At 51.8% G+C, this 26,730-nt stretch overlaps 1 protein-coding gene across 1 annotated transcript in view; it reads left to right on the forward strand.

The window, feature by feature from the left end:
- The first annotated feature begins 8,094 nt into the window (after positions 1-8,094).
- The window catches only part of LAMC3 (laminin subunit gamma 3), a 44,235-nt gene continuing 25,599 nt past the window's right edge, over positions 8,095-26,730 (forward strand). Inside the window, exons 1-8 of the mRNA XM_074973606.1 lie at positions 8,095-8,502; positions 16,831-17,135; positions 18,966-19,096; positions 22,256-22,422; positions 23,429-23,617; positions 24,464-24,581; positions 24,736-24,834; positions 25,464-25,600. Of these exons, the coding sequence (XP_074829707.1) occupies positions 8,124-8,502; positions 16,831-17,135; positions 18,966-19,096; positions 22,256-22,422; positions 23,429-23,617; positions 24,464-24,581; positions 24,736-24,834; positions 25,464-25,600 (1,525 nt within the window). The 5' untranslated portion in view covers positions 8,095-8,123. The remainder of the gene's footprint in view (positions 8,503-16,830; positions 17,136-18,965; positions 19,097-22,255; positions 22,423-23,428; positions 23,618-24,463; positions 24,582-24,735; positions 24,835-25,463; positions 25,601-26,730) is intronic.

The raw sequence follows: 26,730 nt of genomic DNA on the forward strand, positions 1-26,730 counted from the left end.
CACTGGTTCTCGTTCATCTGTGTATCCCCGTAAAACTAAATCAGTAATGTCGTCTTTGCCTGAGTCCACAAATAGCCATCACCACCAGCCACTGATCCATGGTTAGCAACAACTCTCACTGCCCAGCCGTTGTACTGGCAGGTATCCCAAAAATGTCCTTCTCCTGCTATTATATGTATTATGCAGTGCCTAGAGGGCCCAACCAAGATCCCTGCCCCATTGTTTAGACTGTACAAATACACAGTAAAAAAACCCCGGCTCCAAAGAGCTTACAAGCAAGCTAGGCACCACAGACGAATGGTGGGAGAGGGGAAGGATTATCAACTCCAATTTTCAGCAGGGGAACAGATGCAGAGACTTGCCCAAGGTTACACAGCAGGTCTATAGCAGAGCTGGGAATTGAACCAAAATCTCCTGAATCCCAGTCCAGAACTGTCACCATGAGCTGCTCTTTTGGTCTCCCTAGTGCTTTGCAGAAGACAAAGTGGGTAAAGGGGTGGATGTTTGGACCATTCATAAAGGAGGACCAGGCTCACTGATCACAGAAGGTTTGTGCACACTTCCAGCTGGGCCTGGAGCAGCTGCAGGGGCAAGGAAGAGAGCAACTCGACAGCCTGTGCCCATCACTTCTGGACAGCACTGGACACAGGGCTGGGTGCTCATCTTCAGCAGCTCTTCCTTGTTCCAGCCAAGGGCAGCTCTCTGGCTGCTACCGCTGCAGGCTCCAGGGGCCCCTGGTGTGACGATGTGACGCAGCAGGGAGAGGGGAGTGATGACCTGGGAATGTGCCCTGGGGATGGGAGACCTGAGAGCCTGTCACCTGAGCCGGGAGGAGGAGGTAACACCTCTGCCCAGGAATGTGAACAGAGGCTGCAGGAGAGAGCCTGCTGGGAGGGTTTAGTTTGCAGTTTGGGGCTGGGTGGAGGAACGCAGGGAACCCCAGGGCTGGGGTCTAAGCTCCCTGCTCCCCCAGAAGGACTTGACTGAGGGGTCCTGGTTGTACCCACAAGCTCTGTTTTGGACTGTGTTCCTGTTGTCCAATAAACCTTCTGGTTGGAGGGGAGTGTTGACCTGGGAATGTGCCCTGGGGATGGGAGACCTGAGAGCCTGTCACCTGAGCCTGGAGGGGGAGGTAACATCTCTGCCCAGGAATGTGAACAGAGGCTGCAGGAGAGAGCCTGCTGTGGGGGGTTAGTTTTCTGTCTACCAACCACAGCCTCAGGTCGGATGGACACTGTTCATACAGTTGCTCCAGTACGATTAGGTCAAGTAGGTCCTCTTTAGCTTGGGCCCCAGCCATCCACTTGCGGGCATATCCCTGCATTCGGTTGACCAGTTGTAGGTATGTGACCTCAGGCGTTTTACGCTGACTCTGGAACCTTCTCCGGTACATCTCAGGGGTCAGCCCAAACTCACGCAGCAGGGCCTGTTTGAACAGTTCATAGTCCCCTGCCTCCAGCCCTTTCATTCGGCTGTAAACTTCCACGGCTTTGGGGTCCAGTAAGGGGGTGAGAAACTGGAGCCTGTCTGCAGGGTCAACCCTGTGCATCTCACAGGCATTCTCAAAGGCTGTCAGGAAGCTATCTATGTCCTCCCCCTCCTTCCGCTGGGCCAGGAAGCACTTATCAAAGCTCCTTGCAGTCTTGGGTCCCCCCTCACTCACCGCAGCTGGGGCCCCACTGCTCCTCAGCCTGGCCAGCTCCAGTTCATGCTGTCTTTGTTTCTCCTTCTCCTCCTGCTCATGCCTACGTTCCCGCTCCTTCTCCTGACATTCCTGCTCCTTCTCCTGACGTTCCCGCTCCTTCTCCTCCTGCTCATGTTGATGTTGTTTTTCATGATCCTCCAGCTCCCTCATTTTCATCTCCCTCTCCCATTCCAGCCGCATCCGCTCCAGGGATGGGGAGCTCCATTGGGAGGATCCCCTGCTGGCTGCCGGGGTCAGGGTGCCCTCGGTATTCGCCAGGCTTCCCCCAACCCCTCCCCCAGGCATAGGTAGGAAGGGTCTCGGGGACGTCCTCGGCAGCAGTCTGACCCCTCCCAGCCTGGTCAGGCCCCAGGGCCCATGCTGCGTCTGCCGGGCGGCTTCCCTCCGGGACAGGGATCAGGTCATCCAAGCGATCCCTCTCCTCCAGCTGGGCAATCAGCTGTTCCTTGGTGGACCTCCCAATGCGCAGCCCCCTCTGCCTGCACAGCTCCACCAGGTCACTCTTAAGGCGTTTAGCGTACATCTTCCTGCTGGCCACTCGCAGGCCTGGGCAGCTTTCTACAGTTTCCAGGAAAAACCCCTCGTGTGCCAGTCCTTCTTGAGGTCACCGAGCTGCAGACTCCTCCGCCCCTGGGACCGCTCACTGCAATCCCCCGGGGGACCCTGTTACTGCAAAAGTCCTTCTCTCTGGTCACACACTCCCAGGGGTTAACCGCCCCCTGAAACTGTCTCTCTCTGAATCTTCAGCATGCCTGGTCCCCGTCAATCCCCCTTCGTTTTACTGTTCCCCAGTCACTTACTGCAGGAAGCGCCGTTCACAGGGTGCAGTACATCCCACCGCTGCCACCAGTCATCGCAGAGTGTGGGGGAGTCCAGGCCCTGCACCCCTCTTCCTGGGATTCACTGAGACTCTCAGCCAGCCAGTAAAACAGAAGGGTTTATTGGACAACAGGAACACAGTCCAAAACAGAGCTTGTGGGTACAACCAGGACCCCTCAGTCAAGTCCTTCTGGGGGAGCAGGGAGCTTAGACCCCAGCCCTGGGGTTCCCTGCGTTCCTCCACCCAGCCCCAAACTGCAAACTAAACCCTCCCAGCAGGCTCTCTCCTGCAGCCTCTGTTCACATTCCTGGGCAGAGGTGTTACCTCCTCCTCCCGGCTCAGGTGACAGGCTCTCAGGTCTCCCATCCCCAGGGCACATTCCCAGGTCATCACTCCCCTCTCCCTGCTGCGTCACATCGTCACACCTTGGCAGAGCTTTGCTTCTGAAGTGCCCATCGTGTCAGTGACTCCCTGGCAGAGGCCCCTTCTTGCTGCTGCAGCTGCTTGACAGGCAGTTTGCATTTCTCTTCCCTGCTTTTTTTATTACGTGGGGGAGCCTTCCCCATCCCCTCCTGGACCCAGGCAGCTCTGTTCGGCAATAATGTGCCAGCCTGAGAGAGCACAGAGCACACCCAGAGGCCCTGATAAACTGCAAAATTTGTTCCCAAATATCCGGAGTCATGTGAAGAAGAGAGAGAAGTAGTTCTTCCCTGCCCCTTCCCTTCATCTCAGATCCTCTTCCCTCAGGACACCCAGCAGCAATCTATCCACCGCCCCAGGGCTCTTGCACTGCCCACTTCTAGCTGGCCAGCTTTTATATTTTGTGTCATTTCTCCCGGCTCCTGCCCGGGCTGGGTGGCATTGATAATAAGCAGTGGGTGGGTAAAGTGTCAGATTCTCTTCAGCTCAGTTCTTACGCTCTGGTTTCCTAGCCATCCTACCTCCCTGAGCGTGGCCGCTCAGCTCAGAGCCTCTCTCCTGCTGTCTGTGTGCAGACCAGTCTATGCCACGGCCTGGCTGAAGGGCCGGGCGCCGCAGAGCTGGGTGTAGAGGGGAGGAGTGAGGTGGAGGGGGGAGGCAGACGCCCGTGTTGGGGCTTCATGCGCACAGCAGAGAGCGCAGGTTGACCAAAGCTGTGCTCCATGGAGGATGTGTCACAGCTGAGTCTGGGAGCGTGTAGGGTGTGCTCATTCTGGGGGGCTGGAAATAGGACAGCCCCCAGCTCTGCTCTTAGGGCGTGCTGTGCCAGTCAGTTAGCTGGCCCCATGCAGTGGGGGTCAGAAGGCCCGTCCCAGCACTGGCCATGAGAGAAGAAGCTGTTGGAATGGGAATGTGGTAGAGAGAGAGGGTCGGAGAAAACCCCCTGCCTGTTCGGCCTCCTTCCCCGAAACCGCTGGCCTGGCTCCTCATACTTCTCTGCCCTGCTTCCCCTCAGCTCAACTCACCCACCCCTCCTCGGCCCCACCTTACCCCACATCACTGTACTCAGTTTACCCCATGTTCTCCCAGCCCCCCCAGTCTCACCCCAAACCATCTTCCTTCCCCCCATGATCCTGTCTCCTCCCATCCCACTGCACCATGCTCCCCACACACCCCAGCTTCCCTCATCCTCCCCTGCCCTCCCTTTCCCTCAGCTTCCACCCCACCCCATCTGGCCTCCTAGCGGTTCCCTTGCCTCAATTCCCTGGGGCCAGAAGCCCCCTAGCAATGTACTTTGAACAGCTCCAGCCCCAAAGGAAATGGTTCCTTCCTTTCCTTTCTGTGGAGAATTCATGCTCACCAACAATCCCATTCTCCCCCTCCCCCCCTGCTCCCCCCCCTCCCCAAAATCCATAGGAGGAAAATGACTTTTTATTTAAAGGGGGAAAAATGGAGCACGGGGAAACATCAGCTGCTTTGCTACAGGCGATTTCGCCATGAGCAGCTGATGTGAAGTTTCTCAGCACTGGGAACTCTCCCTTCCTTGAGGAATCAGTTGCAGCTGTCAGAACTTGGGTCGATACATGCTAATGAGGCTTTGAAACTGCAGTGCTGTGGGAACCGCTTTTGGACTCCCTAAGACCTTGGTAATTCACGGCTGGTCTCCAGTGCCCTCTCCCCAGTGCTGAGAGGGAAGCTGTGAGACCAAAATAAATAAATAAGAACAAAAGAAAAGGCGAGGGAGGGAGTTTAAATTATAAATAAGGGCTAAGTTTCAAGAACCTTTCCAGAGAGCTTCTAAGGGCGAGTTATTCTAACCAGGGAGCACTGCTGTGGGTAACTGAAACAGATTATAGAAAAGCAAGGAGAGCTTGTCCAGAAGGGACAGTCTGTTCCCTGTCCTACTCCTTGGCTTGGCCATCGGCTTCTATTTACTTCTGAGTGCACCAATGGGCTTTCTTCTGCTCTGGTGCTTCAGGGAATGCATGGGTGAAGAGTTGAATCTTGCAGTGAGGCCTGAAGATGGAAAAAGCTGGACACTTCCTGATCTCCTTTGGGAGGGTGCCTGGCCCCGTGCTCTTGAAGGGGCTAGCAGCAGCTCCATCAAGTCTATGCTCTTTCAGCCAACCTCCAGTTCCCTTCCCTCGCCTGACCCTATTCTTGAAAGTTGAGACTGAGGTGTATTGGCAGAACTGAGAGGGGGGTCTAGGCCTGGCATAGCAAGGGGTGTTAAATCAAGGTTGAGCTGCAAGGGACAAGCTGGCAGGTGAGGGGCTGTAATAGCTGGATGTTGTCGGCTGGGACTGAGATGTCTTGGCAAAGCAGCGTGGAGGCCCAGGGCTAGACTAGCTGGGGGTGCTCCGTGGCTGGAATGAGGTGCGTGGACAGAGCTGCGTGGAGATGCTGGGATGGAATAAGTGGGGTTGAGCAGGTCTGGGGTGAGGTGCATTGGCAGAACTGTGCAACCTCAGCAGAGAAGGTGGGTGCTGGATGTGACGGAGGTGCATTGGTAGAATAGTGTATAGACCTAGGACACATTTAGAGGTAAAGGTTGAGCTGTGTGTACTCCAGGGTACAAGACACAACGTATGTGCTGCAAAGGGGGATACTGGCAGCTGGGGTGGGAGGATTGTTCAGGGTGGAATCACAGCCTCAGCCTCACACCTGCCTCGCTGTAGGGAGTCAGGCGTTGTGAAGTGGTTGGCATTGGGAGTGAAGTTCTCTTAGCAGGACTGAATTGATGCTGTCATTTCCCCATGGTGAGGCTTACGCTGGCCGATAGCAGTTCAGAGGCATGCACCAAACGAAGCGTCTGTGTCCATCCAAGTGTCCGTGTCCTCAGCTACTCTGTGTCTTGGCACCCACTTCTCCATCAGCACCCTTATGGCAAGCCATATAGAATTTAACAGCCAGGAGGGTGTATAGAAATTGCTCTTAAAAACATATAGAATGCAACAGAAAATGCAGACTTTTTCCATATTTTGTGACCCATCCTGTTGAATCCTAGCGCGGGCCACAAAGACTTATATAAAATAACTGCTCTCTGTTAAATTCTGTAGGACTCTTCCACAAAAAACTTGAAAGAATGACCAGAGGCTTCCTGTTGTGGATTATGGAGTGACGTCTGAGTGGAGGAAGCCTAAACAAGCTCCTAGCAAATCAGACGGAGGCCAGCATCTCCTTTCAGTCAGCAGCTGGGGACCATTGGGTTCTGGAGGTAAGTCTCGGGCCTCGTCTCCATTGGGGATTTAGCCACAGGAGTAGCTGAGTCAAAGTAGGTGCCCGTGCCCCAGTGCAAACCCTCAGCAGACACGCAGTGCACCAGAATGAACCATCACTTGCAAACCAAAATAAGCTGTTCCCGTGCAAGGATTGTGTTACGTGAGTGCAGCTCCTCTATGGGAGGCGTTTGCATGACTGTTGCTACTGCGGTGTAGCTAGGTGGGTGACCAAGTATCTCATTACAGACAAGACCCCAGCTGCTGTGGGACGCAGGACTCTCACCTAGCGTACGCAGCCTGGGGATGATGTGGGTACTTCCCCCATCGACTGAGTCTGCTCTTAGTGCTGGCTCACTGGCTGACGGACACCATGCTTCTTCTGGTCTCAATCTGAATCTCACATGTCCCATGCCCACGCAGCCTGCGCTGAGTAGCAAGTGTTTGGCCAGGACGGCACCACTCCGATTCACCTCAGGGCCGGTGCTCTCTGGTTGAGACCCCTCACCCTGCAGCCCTTTCGGCTCTTGGTTTTAAATCCTCAACTGGTCTCTTGCGTGAGGAACGCATCAGAAATGGGCAGCACAAAGGCAGGTGAAGCAAAATGTTCTTTTTGTCTGAGAAGCTGCTCAGGGAACCTCGGCCTGGCGCTCCTTGTAACCCCGCTGGGCTCCTGCTCCCCTGTTCGGGTGACCTATTGTTCCTCTGAGCACCTCCATCCCACCCCAGTAGCATTTCCCTGCTAGTAGCTAGACAGGGATTAATGATGGTCTGTCCCTGCCACCTACTGGAGACACTTTCCAAGTCTGAGCCTCCCTAGAAGAAGAAGCTACCTCAACTCTTCAGAGCCCGGAGGCTTCCTTAAGTGCTTGGGGAAAGGGGCCTTGGAGCTCTCTGACTGCTCTGCTCAGTCTCACAAGAGAGAATGGGGATCCTGGAGTCCTGCACCCCAAACTTGCCTTCCTGCGGGGAACCAGAGAGGAGGAGTTTGGGCGTCTCAGTCCAGTCCCCGATGGGAGAGTGCCTCGCCATCGTAAAACACAGTTCAGCACGGTTGGCGTCACTTGAATAACAAGGGTGCTGGAGGTTAGGGCAAAGATGGTGTCTGAGTGACGGGGTCCCTGCAAGCAAAGCTATGCGGGGAACCCCAAACTGGAACAGCAGGGGTGCCCCTGGTCAGGACTGGGGAGCACTGACAGTGTTGGGGGTGTGAGAGCCGAGGCAGAGCTAGGCATTGGGCTCAGTGACACCCAAGGTCTCCCTTGCTCCTCAGTTTGGCACAATAAGAAATAGAGGGAGACTCTCCGTTTTCATGTAAAAAAAGAAAAGTTTCTTTCTAGCCCTCTTCTTGCAAAGAGCCTGGAAAATGTGAGGGAAGTGAAACGTTACAGAGCCATTCCTGGGCTGATGGGAACAGACTGCTGGGCCCTATTCCCACAGCGGGGGCCCATACGCCTTTTATGGAAAATGAGTCTAGTTTGGGGGGTCCCTCCCATAGAATCCTTCCCAGAATTCTCTGGCTGGCCTTGTGCTTTGCCACAAAGGCCCACAGTGGTGAGACCAGGATGGAGGTGGTAAGGGTGGGTCAGCACAGGGGCTTCCAAGGATGTGCTGAGGCTCTAGGTGCGCCCCAACCACAGCCAGGGCCAGACACTTTTGGGGTATCCCTTGGCATCTATAGGCCATGGAGAGAAGAGGGGCTGTGGCCTCTTTCCGTCACTCCACGTTCAGTGAAGCCTCCATAGACCCTGGCGTCAATCTTGGGCCAACAGAAGGTGAATACGTTGTCTTGGATTTAAAAATAAGCCTGTTTTTTGGCATTTCCATCAGCATCCACAAGATGGAACCTGGAGCGAGTGGATCCGAGAGCGGGGCTGCTCTGGCAAAAAAGGAGGGACCTGCCAGAGTCTCCAGAGGCTGTGACTGAGAGAAGGAAGCTCAGTGTCCTCTGAGGCTCACCATGGCACAGGCTCCTTGTCTGTGTGTCCTGGCCTTGCTGTCCCTCGGGCCGTACCCTGCTGCAGGGGGCATGGACTCCTGCTACGACCCGTGGGGGCAGGCACAGCACTGCACGCCCGCCTTCGAAAATGCAGCGTTCGGCAGGGAGGTGTGGGCGACCAACACGTGCGGCTCCCCGCCCGAGGATTACTGCCTCCAGATGGGAGCCCGGGACACCACCAAGCTGTGCCACCGCTGCGACGCGGGAGACCCCTTGCTCCACCACAACCCCACCTACCTGACCGACTTCCACAGCCAGGAGCAGAGCACCTGGTGGCAGAGCCAGTCCATGGCCTTCGGGATACAGCACCCCAACTCTGTCAACATCACCCTGCATCTGGGTAAGCGCGACCGGAACCACCCTTCCCCAGGGAACCTTCTGCTTTCAAGGGGCCTGGCCCAGAGTGGCAGGGGCTGCTGGAAAGAGAAGGCCCTTGAAGTGAAGAGGGAGTTGGCTGGTCTGATCATCTAGGATTATTCCCCCCCCTCCCCCCGAGAGAGAGCAACATTATACACATGTATAGATGAGATTAAAAATGTGAGCTGGACCTGTGGGAGGAAGGATGGCCCAGTAGTTGGGGCATTAGCCTGAAACTCAGGAGAGCCAGGCTGAGTCCCCCACTCCACCATTCCTTGCGTGACCTGCATCTTGGCAGGGGGTTGGACTAGATGACCCTGATGGTCCCTTCTAACCCTGTGTTTCTATGATTCTATGACTTTGGCCCATGCAATTAGAGGGATGACTGCAGCCCACCTAGGCATTCCCACGCTGGCTTTACACTAGTTAGTGTGGATAAAAGGAGTGGTGAAGATGCCCCCGTAAGGGCCAACCAGGCAAGTATGTACCCAGGGTCCCGGTCAGGCTTGTACAGCCTCTGCGCCCTCGTCTTCACTGCTATGTTTAGCCATGCATGTATGGCTAAAAAAGCTAGTGCATGTATGCATGTTGCAGTCGCCCCTTGGATTGCAGTGTAGACGTACCCTTAGCCTAGGCATGCCTCAGCTCCCTATTTATACAGTGGGGATAACAGCACTTCCCTGCTTCTCAGGTGCTGTGAGGATAAATGCATTGAAAGCTGTGAGTTTCTCTGGCGCTGAGGTGATGGGAACCAGATAAGAAACTTTCTAGAAATAGCTGGGCCCATAGTGAAGTGGGGCAGGGCACTGGAAAGTGGGGTTTGTTTATGGCGGTGAAGAGGGGGCAGACTGCATAGGGCCCTGCCGACTGAACGGGTTAATGTGATCCAGAAGGCATGTGAGTCCCAAACTGGCAAAACACCTTTCCCATGCTGCCATTTGCCAGCTGCATTTGTCCAGCCTCAGAACACCTGTGAAAGGATCATAGACTGTATCCTAAGTCTTTGCACTTCTATAGCACTTTCCATCTGTGATCTCATAGCATTTTATGAAGAGTAATTAGTGGAGCTGCATTCAGCCCCTGTGCCAACCATCAGTATTATGATCTCCAGCTCACAGATGAGGAAACCAAGGCACAGAAAAGTGAAGCAACTTGCCCAAGGCCACACAGTCAATCAGTGGCAGAGCAGAGAGTAGGTCACAAGAATTTTGACTCCCAGTCCAATGTGGTAACAACAAACCCCTTTTTTTTCTCTTGGGGAAAAATCATTATTTTCCACAGAGTTATATGTTGAATTAAATGAATTGCACAGGTGTGTAAAAACAGATGGGGTTCTATATAGCCAATAACACTTGGGTATTCAAAGTAGTCACCAACGGTTGAAGGTATATGGTAGCTTGTGCTTCTTATTTAAAGCATCCGATGAAGTGAGCTGTAGCTCACGAAAGCTTATGCTCAAATAAATTGGTTAGTCTCAAAGGTGCCACAAGTCCTCCTTTTCTTTTTGCGAATACAGACTAACATGGCTGCTACTCTGAAACCTTATTTAAAGCTGTGTATTATGGGCCGGGGTCACCAATGTTCTCCTTCAGTTTTATACTAGTGTGTATCTCCATTGACTTCAATGCAGTTCCAAGGGTGTAAAACTAAACTAACATGGTGGTGAATCAATTCCTATGGGGTAGGTTTTCAACTGGTGTAAAGGAGCATAGCTCTGATTTCAGTGGAGCTATGCCAGTTTCCATCAACTGAAGATCTGGCCCATATATTTCAGATATTCTAAAACTGTCCCACTTTTTCAGCCGTTAAAATGTAAGGGCTCATGCCTTCTATTATAAATAAAACTGAAAAGGTTTCCCTGCTATATAAACTCTCCTGGCAATTAGCCAGCTCCGCAAATATTTTCATTCTTTCATATCCTGCCATCCACATTCTGAATACAAGAGATTACAGAGAGTCATTGTTGGAGCTAAACAAATAATAAATAGTAATAATATCAGCCAAAAGCTGTCAGAGTGTGTGTCTGTTTAGCTTGGGCTACTCTTGGGGGACACGCAATGGTGCATTTCCAAATGGAAGCAGTCGATAGCACCGCTTCTGCAAAGCCATCAGGGTGGAAGGTTCGTGCTGTGGCCACTGATTCCTAAGGGAACAGTGGGGGTAAGGGCGGAGGGAGACAGGAGCAGCTTGTTTCCAAGAGAGGTCACTCCTTTCCCAGCCCCCCGTGAACAGGCAGGCAGACATCTGTTCTGAATCGCCGGAAAGTTAGGACTGGGCTTCCTGCCTGGGATGAAAGGCGACGCTGGAGGAGCCGAGAAGCGCTCATTCCACGTTCCACCTCCATAAAACCCGGTTTTTCCTTTTACAGCTTCATAGATTGTAAGGCCATAAGGGATCACTGTGATCATCTAGTCTGATGTCCTGCGTAAGACAGACCCAAGACTTCTCGGAACTAATTCCTGCTTGAACTAGAGCAAATCTTTTAGAAAAATATCCAAACTTTCTTTGAAAAAATTCCAGTGATGGGAAATCCACCACAGCCACTGTTAAGTTGTCCCAACGGTTCACTACCCTCACTGTTAAAAACTTTTGCACCTTATTTCCCCTGTGAATGTGCCTCGCTTCAACTTCCAGCCAGTGGATCTTGTGATAGCTTTGTCTGCTAGACTGAAGATCCCTCTGTTATCAAATGTGTCTTCCTCAAGTAGGTATTTAATAGACTGTGATCAAGTCATCCCTTAACCTCTTTGTTAAGCTTAATAGAGCGAACTCCTTGAGTTTTTCAATATAAGGCATGTTTCCCAATCCCTTAATTATTCTTGTGGTTCTTCTCTGACTTCTCTCCAAGTTTTTTTCCCCAACATCCTTCTTGAACTATCAACAGCAGAACTGGACACAGTAGTCCAGCAGTGGTCACACCAGTGCCACATAGAGGTAAAATAACCTCTGTACTCCTACTCGATACTCCCATGATGAAACATCCAAGGATCATATTAGCTCTTTGGCCACAGCATCAAATTGGACGCACATGTTCAGCTGATTATCCCCTCAAATCCTTTTCAGAATCATAGAGTTCCCCATCCTGTAAGTATCACCTATATTCTTTGTTCCTAGATATGACTTTACATTTGATCTTATTAATACGCATAATTGCTTGCACCCAGCTTTCCAAGGGATCTGGATTGCTCTGTGTCAGTGTCCAGTCCGCTTCATTATTTACCTCTCCCGCAATCTTTATCTGCCAACTTTATTAGTAATTATTTTATGTTTTCTAGGTAATTGATAAATTACCTTGTTAAATAGCATAGGACCCCACTGGAAACATACCTGATGATTCCCTGTTTACATTTATATTTTGTAACCTATCACTTAGCCAGTTTTGAATCCATTTAATTGTGCCATGTTTTTGTATTGTTTTAGATTCTTAATCAAAATGTTGTGTTGTACCAAGTCAAATGCCTTACAGAAATCTAAGTATATTACATTGCTGTTATTACCTGTATCAACCAAACTTGTAATCTCATCAGAAAAGATGATGAATTAGTTTGAGATCTGTTTTTCCATAAACCCATGGTAATTAGCATTATTTATATTACCCTCCTTTAATTCTTTATTAGCTGAGTCCTGTATCATCTGTTTTTTGACTGGCTCATCCTGTTTACCCTTTTAAATATTGACACAACAGCAGCTTTGTGTTAATCCCCTGGAACTTCGCTAGTGTTCCAAGAATTATTGAAAATCAACATTAATGGGCCAGAGTGCTACTCGGCCAGCTGTTTTAAAACTTCTGGATGCAAGTTAACAGGACCTGCTGATTTTAAAAATGTCCTGCTTCAGTAGCTGCTTTTTAACACCCTCCTTATAATCTATGAAACATCTCTCTGTGCCTAAGAGGGGGAAGGAGGAGCCAGTTTGACTCTTAAGGGATGGATCCTTGTGTAGCAACTGTTCATGTCATTGAGGACTAATGCGTGGCTTCTCCATCGGAGGGTACAGCTGAGAGTGTAGGTGGATGTGACACTTATATATCACAATAATACTCAGCCCATCTATAGTCCTTTTCATCCAGAGACCTAAAATAGTTTTACTGACTTAAACAATTTAGCCTCCCAGCCTGGTGGATCTTTCTCATTTTACGGATAAGCAAACTGAGGCCCAAAGAGTAAGCAGCAGAGCTGGGAATAGAACCAGGAGTCCTGTCTCCCATTCTCCTCCTCTACCCGCCAGATCGTGCAACGTGCAGTGCTCATTTTCTTCCTCTATGCACAGTTTGCTGCTTGTCAGTTCTTTTACTCCTCCCCTCCCCTCCGCCCCTGCTGGGCTACTAACGGAAAATCCTTATGTGCCAGAATTTTTGTTGGTGCTAGCCACGTCTGTAGTCAAATGAATTATCCAGATTCTCACGAGAACACAGGTTGGCCCATTAATTTTATCCTAGTGTCTTGGACCAAGAGCAAACTCCAAAATCTTCTCTGATGTGCAGTCTTTTATTAATCTGATAGCCTGGAGATTGAACCTGGGATCTCCGATTCCCGCTGCTCCCGCCGTCTGCTACTTAGCTGGAATCCAAGCTGATTCTGTGAGGGTCATTCAATGGTTGTTTATTGACACAGTGCAGAGACCAGCTCCCCTCCCAGAGGAAATTGTTTTGCGCATTGACAGCTGTGACCTCCTGCCATTTTGGTAAACGCCCCCAAGGAATTTCCTGTCTGGGAATAAACCCACCCAGGGTGTCTGGAATTCCACCCCAAAGACCTTCAGGAGTCCTACATGAGACCGGGATGTGAGTCTTTCCCAGGACAGGCAGGACATGGGCATCATCAAGGCAAGATTCAACAGCGCTGCCCGTCCAGTGTGCCTCTGCCAGGATGGATTATTTAAATCAAGGTTAACTCCATGCTGTTTAAATCATGATTAAAATTGGTGATTTAAATCAATCAATTTTTAATCTTGATTTGCACTTGTACTTATCTGTTTTTTTTTTCCTAAAGAAGACTTGATTCTCATTGGTTGGTAACCACTGAATCATGTTGATTTGCAACTAAATATAGCTTTAGCCTAAATTTGGTGCTGCTTTTTTTGCTAACCAGGACAATACACTATATCTATACATATTTCTTTAAGCAATTATATAGCTTAACATACATGTATTCAGATTTGTAATTTTTACTTTTTTTATTGTTAGAAATGGTGATTGATACATTTCTTATTTACTAGATGGGAATTATTTCTTTCACTCATGATTTACATCAAGCTGTTTGGAGAGAAACTGAAATTAAATTAATGCACAAAAACATTTAAATTTTTTAAAATTAGTTAAATTAAACCTTAAATGTGCTGGATACACAAGAAAAAAAGTTAATCAAACCATCTTTTGCATTTAAAACTGACTGACTTATTAAACAAAGGAAGTGTTATCTGTAGTTAGTGAATTAAGATGATTCTTTCTGGTCACCATGTCCTTCAAGATTTTAGAACTAGTAGATCTCATCCCCTCACACCTCACTTTCATCCATAAATTGGGAGAGGAAAACAATTTTTTCTAATGTTTCAACTCCCACCGGGTTTCTTGACTTTGAATGAATTAGTCATTGAACTGAACAAGTTGAATAAACTGAAATGAAGAATATATTCTCACTGCATCTGCAGAAGAGGCCAATGCTATCAAAAGCTGGTTTTGTACTTCAATGAACGGTGGTTCCAGGTGCTGAGCCAGACTTCCACCAGCTCAGTGCTTTGACTTTTGCCTAAAACTTTGTCAGCAAACATGTACTGCCTAATATTAATTTCTGAAGTTTAATTTACATTATTTTAATCGATCATAGTAAGTTTACCCCATAACATAGGTTATCATAATTTCAAATTTAAATAGGTTTATTTTTTCAAACAAAACTGTATTTAAATTAACCAAAAAAATCTGATGATTATTATTATTTTTCATCATCCAATTTTATCCACCGTGGCCTCAATCTGGACCTGGAGGGAACCACTATTTGGGGCGAGAGGTCACCCACCCCACCCCAGCCAAACCTGAGCCTCTGCAGAGAACACAAGTCAGAGCCAGTTGTCATGGTGGTTTGTGTTCTGCCTCCCTGGGAACTAGACTGAGACCCACCAAACCAAAGGAACTCTCACAAAAGACATTAGAAATGCATTATTTCTCGCAAGAGCGATGAGTTGGAAGCAGGTCAGTGAGCATAGAACCCAGCTGCGGATAAAGCCTCCACTAGGATCAATTTAGAAAGCTCCCAGAGGGTGGAAGGCAACCAGAGAGGAACAACAGAGTTGGAAAAGAAAGAGAAGAGAGAGTATGGGTACAACAGCCACGCTGGGCCCGATCCTCAGAGGTGCTCAGCCTCAGCTCCCACTGAACTCAATGGATATTCAGCACTCAGCGCCTTTCAAGAGTCATCCTGTAAAAGGGGTTGTCTCCAAGGGGGAGCAGTTGCTGTCAACTTCCCCTAACGCTTGCTACCTTCTTGCAAGGTTATCAGCAAATCTCTCCCGAAGACAGAACTGCAAACAGTAGTCAGGTTTCTGTGATGGCAAGAGATAATCTGGGCACTGCTGATCCATGGCAGATTCTTCCCCCCACAGCCCGGCGGTAGCCTGAGTTATCTCCGCTCCCTGACAGCATTCTTACAAAGTCACAGCCCATAGCCGACATAATTCATATGGGTCCAATTAAAGGCTGTTTTTTCTTAGTCCCCAGATAACCCGTCTAACATTCCGGACTCGTTATCTTTTCCAACAAAGCCCAAACCTTGTAGCGGATTGTTTTGGACTATCAATAGTAGTGTAATTATGGAAGAACCAGCTCTCGGAGTTGAACCCAGTCCTTTGTCTCTGGCAATTAAGCAGTTTGATGTTTGTATTATTTTTTTCTCACTAATGTTTTCAATAAGCAATTGTAGTGGTGGATTGACTGCCCTCGGGGACTGGAGCCCCCTCTGTTTATCCTCGCTGCAGCCTCCCCCGCACGCTGTTCTTTCAGCGGGTGGTGTCAACCTTCACTCAAAAGGCCAACAAGGGAGCTGAGTCTCCATGGTCCACTGAGTCCTTCAGCTCCTTTCCTAATGCTGCCCTGAAGGAGGCCAGTTGGTGATGGTGGGCCTGATTCTCCTCTCCCTTACGTTGGTTTTACAGCAGTCTAGCTCCATTGGACAAGCTCTTCAGCTGCTGTAAATCAGCGTAGCTCTGTTGACTTCACCATCTGAGGAGCTGGCTCATTGACTTCAGTGAAGTTCATTCCTGAGTCTCATGGGTGTGAGTGAGCTCGGAATTGGGCCTTTTTGTGTGTGCGCAGGATGCTTGTCTGCTGGAATCTGGCTTGAGACCCAGCAAACCCATTTTGCAGAGATCACCGAGCAGCTATTAGGTGGCAACGACCTCAAGCTAGGCTGGATTTCGGCTGGCACCTGAGAAGCTGAGTGTCTGGTCTGGGTCCCAGCTCTGATCTCTTGACCTGGATGGATTGGATGCTTTTTAATGTCCAGCATCCTCCTTCACATCATTGGCATGGACCAGCACTGGAAGAGCAGCTGCAAAGCTGTCTTTGGGCTGACATATCTCTCTGTGTGTCAAGAGAAACAGACAGAGAGAAAATAAACAGGTTGCTTGAACCAGCAAAAGCAGGAGTTATCAGGGACACTGGGCAGGCTGGGTCGCTCTGAGCTGGTGTTGTCCAGGGGAATCCAAGGTGCGACTGGCGTCTGTGTGAGCAAGAATTTCCTGCCTGGTGTTGACGTGGGGCATGTCCAGGAGAGGCAGCATTTGCTCATCCCTGCCCCATCAACTGGGGACGGACCTGTTCTGATGGCTCATTCCTCTGGGGTAGCATCTCTGTAAAACATTCCCTTTTCTAGCATTTAAAATGTGGGTGTGAATTTTGTGCTGGTAAGAAGAGTGTCAGAATGACAGTCCTGAAGTCCTCTGTGTATTCACAGAACACCTACAGCACAGGGCTGGGCCTCAGGATTCCTAGGTTTTATCCCCAACTGCTTCAGTAATTCCTTTCCCTTGGAAAAATCACTTCATCAGCTCTCTTGAACCTCAGTTTCCCCAGCTGTAACACGGGGACAATGTTACACCTCCTCATTTAGAAGCAGCTGTCACAGGTTCCTCGTGGCACAACATATGGGGTTAACATGGGCAATAAGTCAGTTACCCCATGGCATGAATGACCTATGTCAGCAGATTTTGACAAGCATTTGTAGCTCCTGAAATTGGTGGTACCCAAAGAGAGATGTACAGACTGTGGATGAGCTCTTTGCACCTAACTACTTTGCCTTCTCTTCTCCTCCTTCTTCAGGGAAGTCCTATGAAATCACCTATGTGCGGCTGAAGTTTCACACAAGCCGGCCAGAGAGCTTTGCTATTTACAAACGCAGCCATGTGGACGGGCCCTGGATCCCGTACCAGTACTACAGCGCCTCCTGTGGGAAGACCTACAGGAAGCAAGAGCGGCAGTACCTGCGGCCTGGTGAGGATGAGCAAGTGGCTTTCTGCACTGAGGAGTTCAGCGACATCTCCCCGCTGAGTGGAGGGAATGTGGCCTTCTCCACCCTGGAGGGCCGGCCCAGCGCCTACAGCTTTGACAAGAGCCATGTGCTACAGGTACTGGGCTCAGGGTTGGAGGCGGCCATGTGTGTCCAGCAGACCAGGTGGCTCAGGGGAGCTGGCATTGGGAACCGTGTTTGGAGATCTGTAATATTGTTAGTGCTCAGGTACCATGGGGATAGGCACATTAGAAATATCTGTTCAGATAAAGAGAGATTCCCCTCTTAACTCCATTCTGCTCCGATGTGAGTGTATGTGTGTGTGAATGTACAGATGTGCAATATGTTTCTGAGCTGGATTTATAGGGGTCTGATGGACCGTGTTCAGCTGGCCCAAACTCTGATCCACCAAGCCCTTGGTGAATAACCTCCAGCACCCTAGTGGAATGGATCGTGCTAGGCTGGCCTTAATCCAGTTCTTCCAGACTCTTGCTGGCTAACCCCATTCCCAACACCATTGGGAGGTCTGCACTGGAACTGGAAGGTGTAATTACCAGCGCGAGTAGGCGTACCCGCTCTAGCTATGCCTGACCTAGTGTACTAAAAATAGCAGCACGGCTGCGGTGGACGAGTGGCAGGATGGGCCACCTGCCCCGAGTACGATGCTGTCCGAGAGCCTAGGCACATACTCCAATGGCTAGCCCTTCAGTCGCCATGGCTACACTTCTGTTTTTAGTGCACTAGCTCAACCAGAGCTAGAGTGGGTATGTCTACTCGACTGGAAATTACCAATTCCAATGTAGACGTATCCTGGGATTCAAAACATTTAGTCTTCGTTCAACTTCATAGTCTAAGGTTCTCCCTCATTTTGCTACCAATATTGGGAACTAGGGTTGTGTCCAGGTACCAGGCCTAAGGTTGGACCACACTGTGCTCTCAAAGGGACTCGAAGATGGTGGAAAGTACATATTCAGGGGGCTTAGTGGAGAGGATACATCCTATACACTAGCAGCAGAACTTCCTCTTCTGCTCCCGTCAGTTCTTCCATGGAATGTTAACGTTCCAGTCTCTGGCTTTATATCATCTGACTTTGTGGCAGCTCCCTCAGTGAATCTCCTCCTGACCGGAACCCTCGGAGAGAGGACTTTCACAAATGTCAGATCTTCCGCTCCAGCTCTGTGCAGAGAACGGAGGTCTCTGATGAAGGGGTGGGGATGGGGGAGAAGTAGAGAAGCAAAAAAGTTCTCTCTTCAGAGTGACCCCCGCTGGTGCCTGCTGCCTGCATGCCCTGGGAAGACACAGAGCAATGTCCTTATCACACTCATTCTCCCAGAAGCAAGGAGGAAAGTTGTTTTCCGTAAACCACTCAAAAGCTAGCCATTACCAGCTGTGACCCAAAATGGACCTGGACCAAAATCCCAGGTCCAAACACACTTGCATTTTGAAGACATTTGGATCCTAAATTTTATCTCATCTATCCATCATTCATTAGGTCACCTATCACTGTGGGATCTGAGCATCTTCCATCTCAATGGGTCCAATCAAGCCCAGACCCAAACTTCCCAAAACATTGGCTATTTTGAAACTGGGATCTAGTGTCAGGTCTTGGGGCTCCTCTCCGCTGCCAGCCAAATGGGGAGAACGTTTCAGGGCCTCCCTCGGCATGGGAGGACATGGTGCAGATGGAGAGAAGACAAGTTCATGCCACACCTGGACTGCACGATTTCTGGCATGTGCATGTGCGTGTCTAAGCAGCACGAGGGTTCGATGAATTAAGGGGAGGACGTAGTGCTATACACATGGTGGTTCCTCAAGGTGGTGTGGTGGTTCTGCTGCCTCCTCTGCTCCCTCTTGTAAAGGGGCTGCTGACCCCCCCGACCCCCCCCCCCGGGTGATGTGTTTGCTTGGGCCACTCACCAGCCACTCTCTTGTGGCCTGAACTCCTCAGGAGTGGGTGACCGGCACTGACCTGCTCATCTCCTTGAACCGGCTCAACACATTCGGGGACGACATCTTCAAGGATCCCAAGGTGCTGCAGTCCTACTATTACGCCATCTCCGACTTCTCGGTTGGCGGCAGGTAAGGCGTGGGTGGGGCATGGGGAGAAGAAGTGGAAGGAAGGATGTTCTTGTGGTTAAGGGATAGGACGGGGAGTCAGGACTCCTGGGTTCTGCCCCCAGCTCTGAGACTGTGTGATTGGGACAAGCCATTTAATCTCCTTGTTCCTCAGTTTTCCCATTTGTAAAATGGAGATGATGGTACAAAGGGAGGATGTGAGGCTTAAAGCCTTTTGAGAGCCACAGATGAGAGGCACTTACACTCCAGTTCCCCCTGTTTAAGCAGCACAGTCCCTATTTTGCACATGGGGGTTATAGTGGCTCACAATCTAAATAGGAGTCAACAGTGTAATACTGTTTCAAAAAAAGCGAACATCGTTCTGGGCTGTATTAGCAGGAATGTAGCAAGCATGATGCAAGGAGTCATTTTTCTGCTCTACTCTGCCCTGATAAGGCCTCAGCTGGAGTTCTGTGTCCAGTTCTGGGCAAGGCGCCTCAGGAAAGATGTGGACAAATTGGAGACAGTCCAGAGGAGAGCAACAAAAATGATTAAAAGGTCTACAAAACCTGACCTATGAGGAAAGATTGGGGAAAAAAAATTAGGTTTGTTTAGTTTGGAGAAGAGAAGACTGAGGGGACACAAGTCTTCAAGTACATAAAGGGGATAATAAATTGTTCTCCTTATCTACTGAGAACTGGACAAGAAGAAATGGGCTTAAATTGCAGCAAGGGAGATTTAGGTTAGAAACAGGAAAAACTTCCTAACTGTCAGGATAGTTAAGCACTGGAACAAATTGCCTCAGAAGGTTGTGAAATCTCCACCGCTGGAGGCTTTTAAGAACAAGTTAGACAAACGCCTGTCAGGGATGGTCTAAATAATACTTAATCCTGCCTCTGCAAGGGACTGAACTAGATGACCTATCGAGGTCCTTTCCAGGCGTATGTTTCTAGGATTATACTTGCCATCTTCCCTCTCAGTCCCTCCAGAAAGCTCTCCCAGGCCCATGCATCTCAATGGACTTAGAAAGTGTGTCGCTCTTTCTCTGCCCAAAGTTCCCAGTCTCAGCTCCCAGCTGCTGGGGCTGCATGGATGTTCTCGTTATGAGATGGAAAAGGAACCTTCAGGAGGCAGCAGGCAGGGACTCAAGGGAGATGGATCTCCAGCAAACAGGACCTGGCAGGGGAACAGGCTGTGGAAAGCTGCTCATGTGTGGAACAGGCTTTGTCCTGCTTGCATATGGTGCATAGTTTGTATTCAATACGTAGAGCATTTACACGGCCCAAGCAGTTGGACATGGAGCTGCGGTGCGGGCTGCCGGTCAAAACTATTGTGGGAGAATAGCTTGCAGAGGGAGCTCCAAACAAAGCCCTGTTCGGGGGATTAGCAAACCAGCCATAACACACAACTCACCCAAACACAACAGCAGTGCTAGCAGAGCCTTCCGGCTCCCGCCTGCCCTGGAGCAGGGCCAGCTTTCTTCCTGCCGGCGCACAGGGCTTGTGATTGTGGGAGACTGCCCGCTCGGTGCGCAGTGCCCTCGGCTCCTGGGGTCCAGACTGTCTGTGAGCTTTGTGGCATGGGTGAGGCTAAGCAGGCTGGAGCCAGGGAGGGAGGCTGGTCTGTGAGAGGAGGGGTCTCCAGCTGTTAGCAGGCAGGATGCTCGGGAGAACCCCCACTTTTCTCTCCTTTTCCTTCAGTTGCCCCCTGCTGGTTCCCAGTTGCTCCCTCAGACCAGCCGAGACAGGTCTCCCTAGTGGGTCAGGCCATGGGTGGGGAGGAACTGGTGCAGGGCTCTGTGCAGGGAAGAGCAGCCAGTGGCCAAGATCAGATGAGTGGGGTGCAAAGGCCCGTGGGTGACTGCAGAGTGTGGAGGCTGAGCTCCTGTGGGACTGAGGGAGAAGGCCCAGGACACCAATATCCTCCTCTTCAGTGTCCAAAGGGTTAAACCCTGGCCTGTTCAAACCCAGTGCACTCTAAGCAGGGTGGGCCGTATGGCAAGGGGCCGCTTGCTTGGCTTGTATGACAGCTGGCCCTGGACGCTCAGGCCTGGGGTCGCTGGGCTTGACAGGAAGGAGAGGACAAAGTTGGAACTGCTGCAGGGTTTAGCTGAGTCCTTCCTCTTTTTTGATCCGCCATTGCCGGCCCAGGTTTCTCCTGCTAAAGCCTGGTGGAGTTCTCTGCTTCTGGAGGACAAACTGGGCGAGGCCTGCAGTACCTGCGAGTGAGCGTACTGCAGATGAGCACTCCCATGGAGAAGGGCACCTCCCGCCCTCCATGCTCTTCCCCCTCGGGTGCCCGGAATGAGGCTGTACTGTCAGTATCTCCCTGCTCCCATCGGATCCCCAGGGTCAACATCTCAGTGGCCAAGTGAGAGCTGCTCCCCACGCTCCAGAGTAGAGACGCTGGGAGAGGAGCACACAGCAACTTCATCTGACACTCCAGTCCCAAACAGCTGGAACTCATTAGCGTCTGATCAGGCCACCCTCAGTCTCAATGACCTCGCAGCTGGTGCTGCTGGGGAGCGCCTGCGGGAGAGGGATGGGTGGCCTTGAAATGGGCCCAGCCTGTGCTGCTTTCCCTCCTCCTCCTGTTTGGGTGACGTCTGTTCTGTCCATACCCCGATGCTCTCCTGGGGGTCCTGAAACCGGCCCAGCAGCCCACCCCCTCAGGCACATCCCAGTGCACTCACCAGCTGCTGGCTAGACACTACAGTGCACTTGACCTGCCAGCTCAGCCTGTCTTCTGCTAGCTGGGCTAGAACCAGTGCCCTTGTGTGCTGTAGGCAGCTGCCCCGGCTGAGCAATGGGGGGCTGAGCTAAGCTTGGTTCAGCTGGATGTCCTTATGTGCCACCTAACCCAGTCTACTAACCATGGTCCAAGTTTTTAAGTGAGGTGAAACTTGGGGTATGCAAGACAATCAGACTCCTGAAAGGGGTACAGCAGTCTGGAACCGCTGCTCTAGAGTAGCTTCACCTCCTTGAAATAACACCCTGGCACCACCACAAACTGGACCAAATCCAGGGGTGAGCCCGTCATTGGAGTCAGTGGATTCCCTGCAGTCCATGGAAGCTGGGCCTGCCTACGGAGGGAATGGCTCTGCTGAGCACAGCGTTCATTCTAATTAACGCTCCCAAGGCTCAGCCGAACCCTGACAGTGACAGCCCCGTGGCTCCCTTGCAGGTGTAAGTGCAACGGCCATGCCAGCGAGTGTGCCCCCAATGAAATGGGCCAGCTGGTTTGCCTCTGCCAGCACAACACCACCGGGGTGGACTGCGAGCAATGCCAGGCTTTCTACCAGGACCGGCCATGGGCGCGAGGAACTGCTCAGTCCGCCAATGAGTGTCTCCGTGAGTACCAGGTCTTAGGGCCCTGCAGGCGCTCTCAGGAAGCTGACTGGCCCCACTCCTCACTCAGCAGGCTGACTCTGCCATTCGGAAAATCATTTTTTCTCAGGGTCCCGGGAGCCTTGTTCCTGTAGGTTGCCAGTTCGAATCCAGCCCTGGTGGGCAGTGGCCAAAAGCTGCTAACGTCAGATGCTGGGGGAAGTCAGCTTAGGGTCCTGATTCTGACCCAGGGCAGTGGCCTCTCCTGCACCCTGGCACAGCAAGAGAACAGCTCCTTCCTCTTGCAGGACAGCTCCAGTCACTGTGGAAAGAGATGCCCATGCTGCACCCAGGGGGTCACCCATCTGTTACATCAGCCCTTCTCTGAGGGCAGGCATATATTTTGTGTTTTCCATCCAATTAAGACTATAAGCGTCATGGGGCACGGGTCTGATCTCCTGTATGTAGCACTACTCTTAGCCCCCGGGGGTGCTCAGCAAATAACAAGGTCGACTCAGGGGCAAGAGCGCTACCTACAGTCAGAGACAGACACACGGACGATTGTCAGTGCATTTACCATCTGGACACTGACAGAGAAACTGTGGGGACTCTGAGGACTAGCACAGATGCGCATGGCCTTGCACGGGGAATTCCCTGACTGCACCCCAGAAGCAGGAAAGGGGGCTGCATTTCCATTATAGGCTCTTGGCACAGGGCCTACCTTTGTGCTGTGCTTAACCCCTAGCACAAAGGGGTCCTGACCCATGACGGGGGCTCCTGGTTCTCCCAGATTACAAACAATACAGAATAATAATAATAATAGCAGTCCAGTGAGGTAACACATCATCCGTTCGCTCCAGGGGACCTGGGCTGGAACCCAGCGGAGGTCCCGAGTGCCATGGGTTTGTCTCAGCTCAGTCCCGCCCCACCCCCCAGTGGCAATTCAGACCCAAGCCCCTCCATCTCCATGTCTGTTTTGGTCCCTGTGACGTTCTCGCTCTTACCTGCCCCCCAACTCCCTCCGGCACAGCGTGCAACTGCAGCGGCCGATCGGTCGAGTGCTTCTACGACCGGGAGCTGTACCGGAGCACGGGACATGGCGGCCATTGCCTGAACTGCCAGGATAACACCGACGGGCCGCACTGCGAGCGCTGCCGGCAGAACTACTACCGGTGGGATGGGCAGACGGCCTGCCAGCCATGCAACTGCAACACGGCGGGTATGTCGTGCACGGCAACACCGCTGGGGGGAGGAAACGGGTGGCCCTGGCGCAGGTGATGCCATGTCCCGTCAGCTTGTCCAGCCTCCACCTGGCAAAGCCGTGACCCTGGCACTGCGCTTGGCCTGTGTCTCACGGCAGGTCTATACTAGATAGTTACAGCAATGTTGGTTAGGGCTGTGACTTTTTTTTTTTTTTTTTTTTTTTCCACCGACACAGTTATGCTGGCAAAAGCCCTAGTGTAGATACAACAGACCTCATTTCACTCCGGGAACCGGTATAAGCTGCACCTACAAAAGCCCTTTTTTGGCCATATAAGTGTGTCTGCACTGGGAAGCTATGCTGGTATAGCTATCCCAGCCAAACTTTTCGAGTGTAGACTAGGCCCCTCACCCACTCCAGGGAGCAAGAGGCCTAAATCCTCTTAACTGTGGCAGAAATGTGGGCCCAGTTAACTGCGGGGAAGGGACAAAGGTGCATCCTCAGTGACTGGTTCGAGACCTCTTAAAAAAACCATAAACCTTAAATGTTCAACCACGTCCCATCCCGGGGAGCATCTCTCCCACCCTGCCCCACGCCACGCCCTGCTCTCTCCGTCAGGTCCCACACGCACTCTACTTTTCTGTGATTTGCCCTCTTTGCCACCTATTGCAGCATGCTCTTCCCTCAGCCCATGACTCCTGGAGGCACCTCCCTTCCCGATCCACCTCCCCCAGGTTCCACAGCGCTGTGCTCGAGGCAGAGTCCTTGCTCCCCTTTGTGGCGGGGTGGGGGTGGGGGGGAGAGCAGTCTCCCTCTCTTGCCAGCCCCTCTCTCACGGCTTCCTCTTGGTTTGGTTCCTCGCAGGCTCCCTGCGGCTCCAGTGTGACAGCTCGGGGGCCTGCGACTGCAAGGCCAGCGTGACTGGCTGGAAGTGCGAGCGCTGCCGGGCCGGGTTCCACTCCCTGAGCGCAGGGGGCTGCAGGTGAGAGAACTGGCTCCCCTGCACTTCAGGGGAGCTTGGCCCCTCTCCGCTTCCCACCCCTGAGCGCAGCCTTGGCCCTGACCTGAGAGGGCCAAGGGCTGACAGACAGGTGAGTGGGGAGTGGGTCTCACGTTGTTGGCTTTTGCCTCTGCAGACCCTGTGCCTGCGACCCTGCCGGCAGCGTGGGGACCTGCGACCCCAACTCGGGGCGCTGCTCCTGCAAGGAGAAGGTGGAAGGCTACCTGTGCAACAGGTGAGCGAAGCACCATCTCGGGCCGTGCCGGGGATGGAAAAAGGCTGGGGGCTGGAAAAAGCCACTGCCGGGTCAGTCTCTCCCTCCAGGGTGGGCATGAGCGAGGCAGCACCCCTCCCCCCCCACTGGAGCAATGAGATTGGGGGTGGAGACCGGAGGAACGGCAAGCTCGCTGCTCCCTACTGTGCCACCTGCTGGGAGAAGACAGGACTGCAGCAGCCACCAGTTCCCCACAGCCAGCACTCTGACCCCACTCCCTGTGGTGCCTCCTGCTGGGAGGAGCTGGGAGTGCAGTGGTTCATTCCCCGGCGCCTGCACTCCTTTCTCATTCTTGGCAATCCTCCTGCCTCTGCTCTGCTCGCGCCGGGGGCCCACGCTGGCTGAGAGAGGCTGGGAATGCAGTATTTGAGGTGTCCCCTGCAGCATTTTCTCTCCAGCGACTCCTGCTGGGAGAGGTTGGGATTTGAAGTCCCTTTCTTCTGCCTCCTTTCCTCCCTACTGCCTATGCACACACCCGTTGCTCCTCAACTGCATGCTGTGGGGAGCAGACAGGAGGGGAGTAGCTATAGTTCCCCCACTGCAAGCGTCCATGCCTGTACCACTGCTTTGTTTTGTCACCCTGCATCCAGATGCCAACCTGGCTCATTCAATCTGCAGCCCCACAACCCCGCAGGCTGCACCAGCTGCTTCTGCTATGGCCACTCGACTGTGTGCACTGCAGCCGCCCAGTACGAGGTGCACCACGTCCGCTCTGACTTCAGCCAAGGTACCAGACCCAACACCCGTGCCAGTGCCTGCTCATTGGGAAAGGGGAGGCAGGGCTGGAGGAGGGAGACCCTGGGATGGAGGCTAAGCTTTGCACTGAGGTTTTTAAAAAGTTTGGGTCTGGGTCTGGCTTAGATTGGGGGAGGGGGCGGTCCTCTGGCCTCCCCTCACTCTGCAAATAAATCACTGATACCAGCCAAGTTTAAATTTGCCACCATAAACTCCCCCTGCAATTTCAACTGGACCCAGTATTCCCCTTCACTTCCTGCCCAGAACTGCTGCGTGGCATTATGGGAGACCATTACATAACTACCACCTTCCTCCCCAGAGTAGCTCATGGAAGTGGTGGATGCCGTGGCCCCTAGATACCGGTATATAGGCTGTAAAGTACCGGCTAAATGACAGATGTTGCTTCTGAAAGCTGTGACCATCCTGCAGTGGCCAGGGGCCGGGGTTGCTTTGAAAGGTTTGAATGGCCTTTCCCCCCAAAAACCATGGAGCAGAGTCTGGTGAAAAAGCTCTGTTGGCTTGGGGAGGGGATAGATGAACATGTGGGAGGAGGTTTCCCCTGGCTCCCTCTGGAGTCTCTCTGCCTCTCAAACATGGCTCCTAGTAAGGGGTGAACAGCTGGCGCAAGGGTTCTGCTCACACTTTGGAACTTCTATGTCATTTTCCTCCTCCTAGGGTGACTAGAAATCCCAGTTTTATAGGGACAGTCCTGATATTTGGGGCTGTTTCTTATATAGGCGCCTATTGCCTCCCCCCACCCCCATCCCGATTTTTCAAATTTGCTATCTGGTCACCCTACCTCCTCCTCCCAACCTTGGCCTAACATTGTGCATAGCGTGGGTTATTCCCACCGGGGAAAGGCCCGTGCATGACCCTAGCTTTGATGGAGGGAAGGTACTGCTCAGGCCATGAAAACAGGACTTCATCTCCACTGGGCCTGCAGCCAGGGATATGTCTTATAAGGCTTCAGAGTAGTAGCTGTGTTAGTCTGTATCCGCAAAAAGAACAGGAGTACTAGAAACTAACAAATCCCATCTCTGTGCTGCATATATGAGGACATTCTGCCCTCTGCTGAGCATCACAAGAAACATACATAATGCAACCATTGAGCATCACCCTGGG

The sequence above is a fragment of the Natator depressus genome, chromosome 16 (genome assembly GCF_965152275.1).
Source record: "Natator depressus isolate rNatDep1 chromosome 16, rNatDep2.hap1, whole genome shotgun sequence".
NCBI lineage: Eukaryota > Metazoa > Chordata > Testudines > Cheloniidae > Natator > Natator depressus.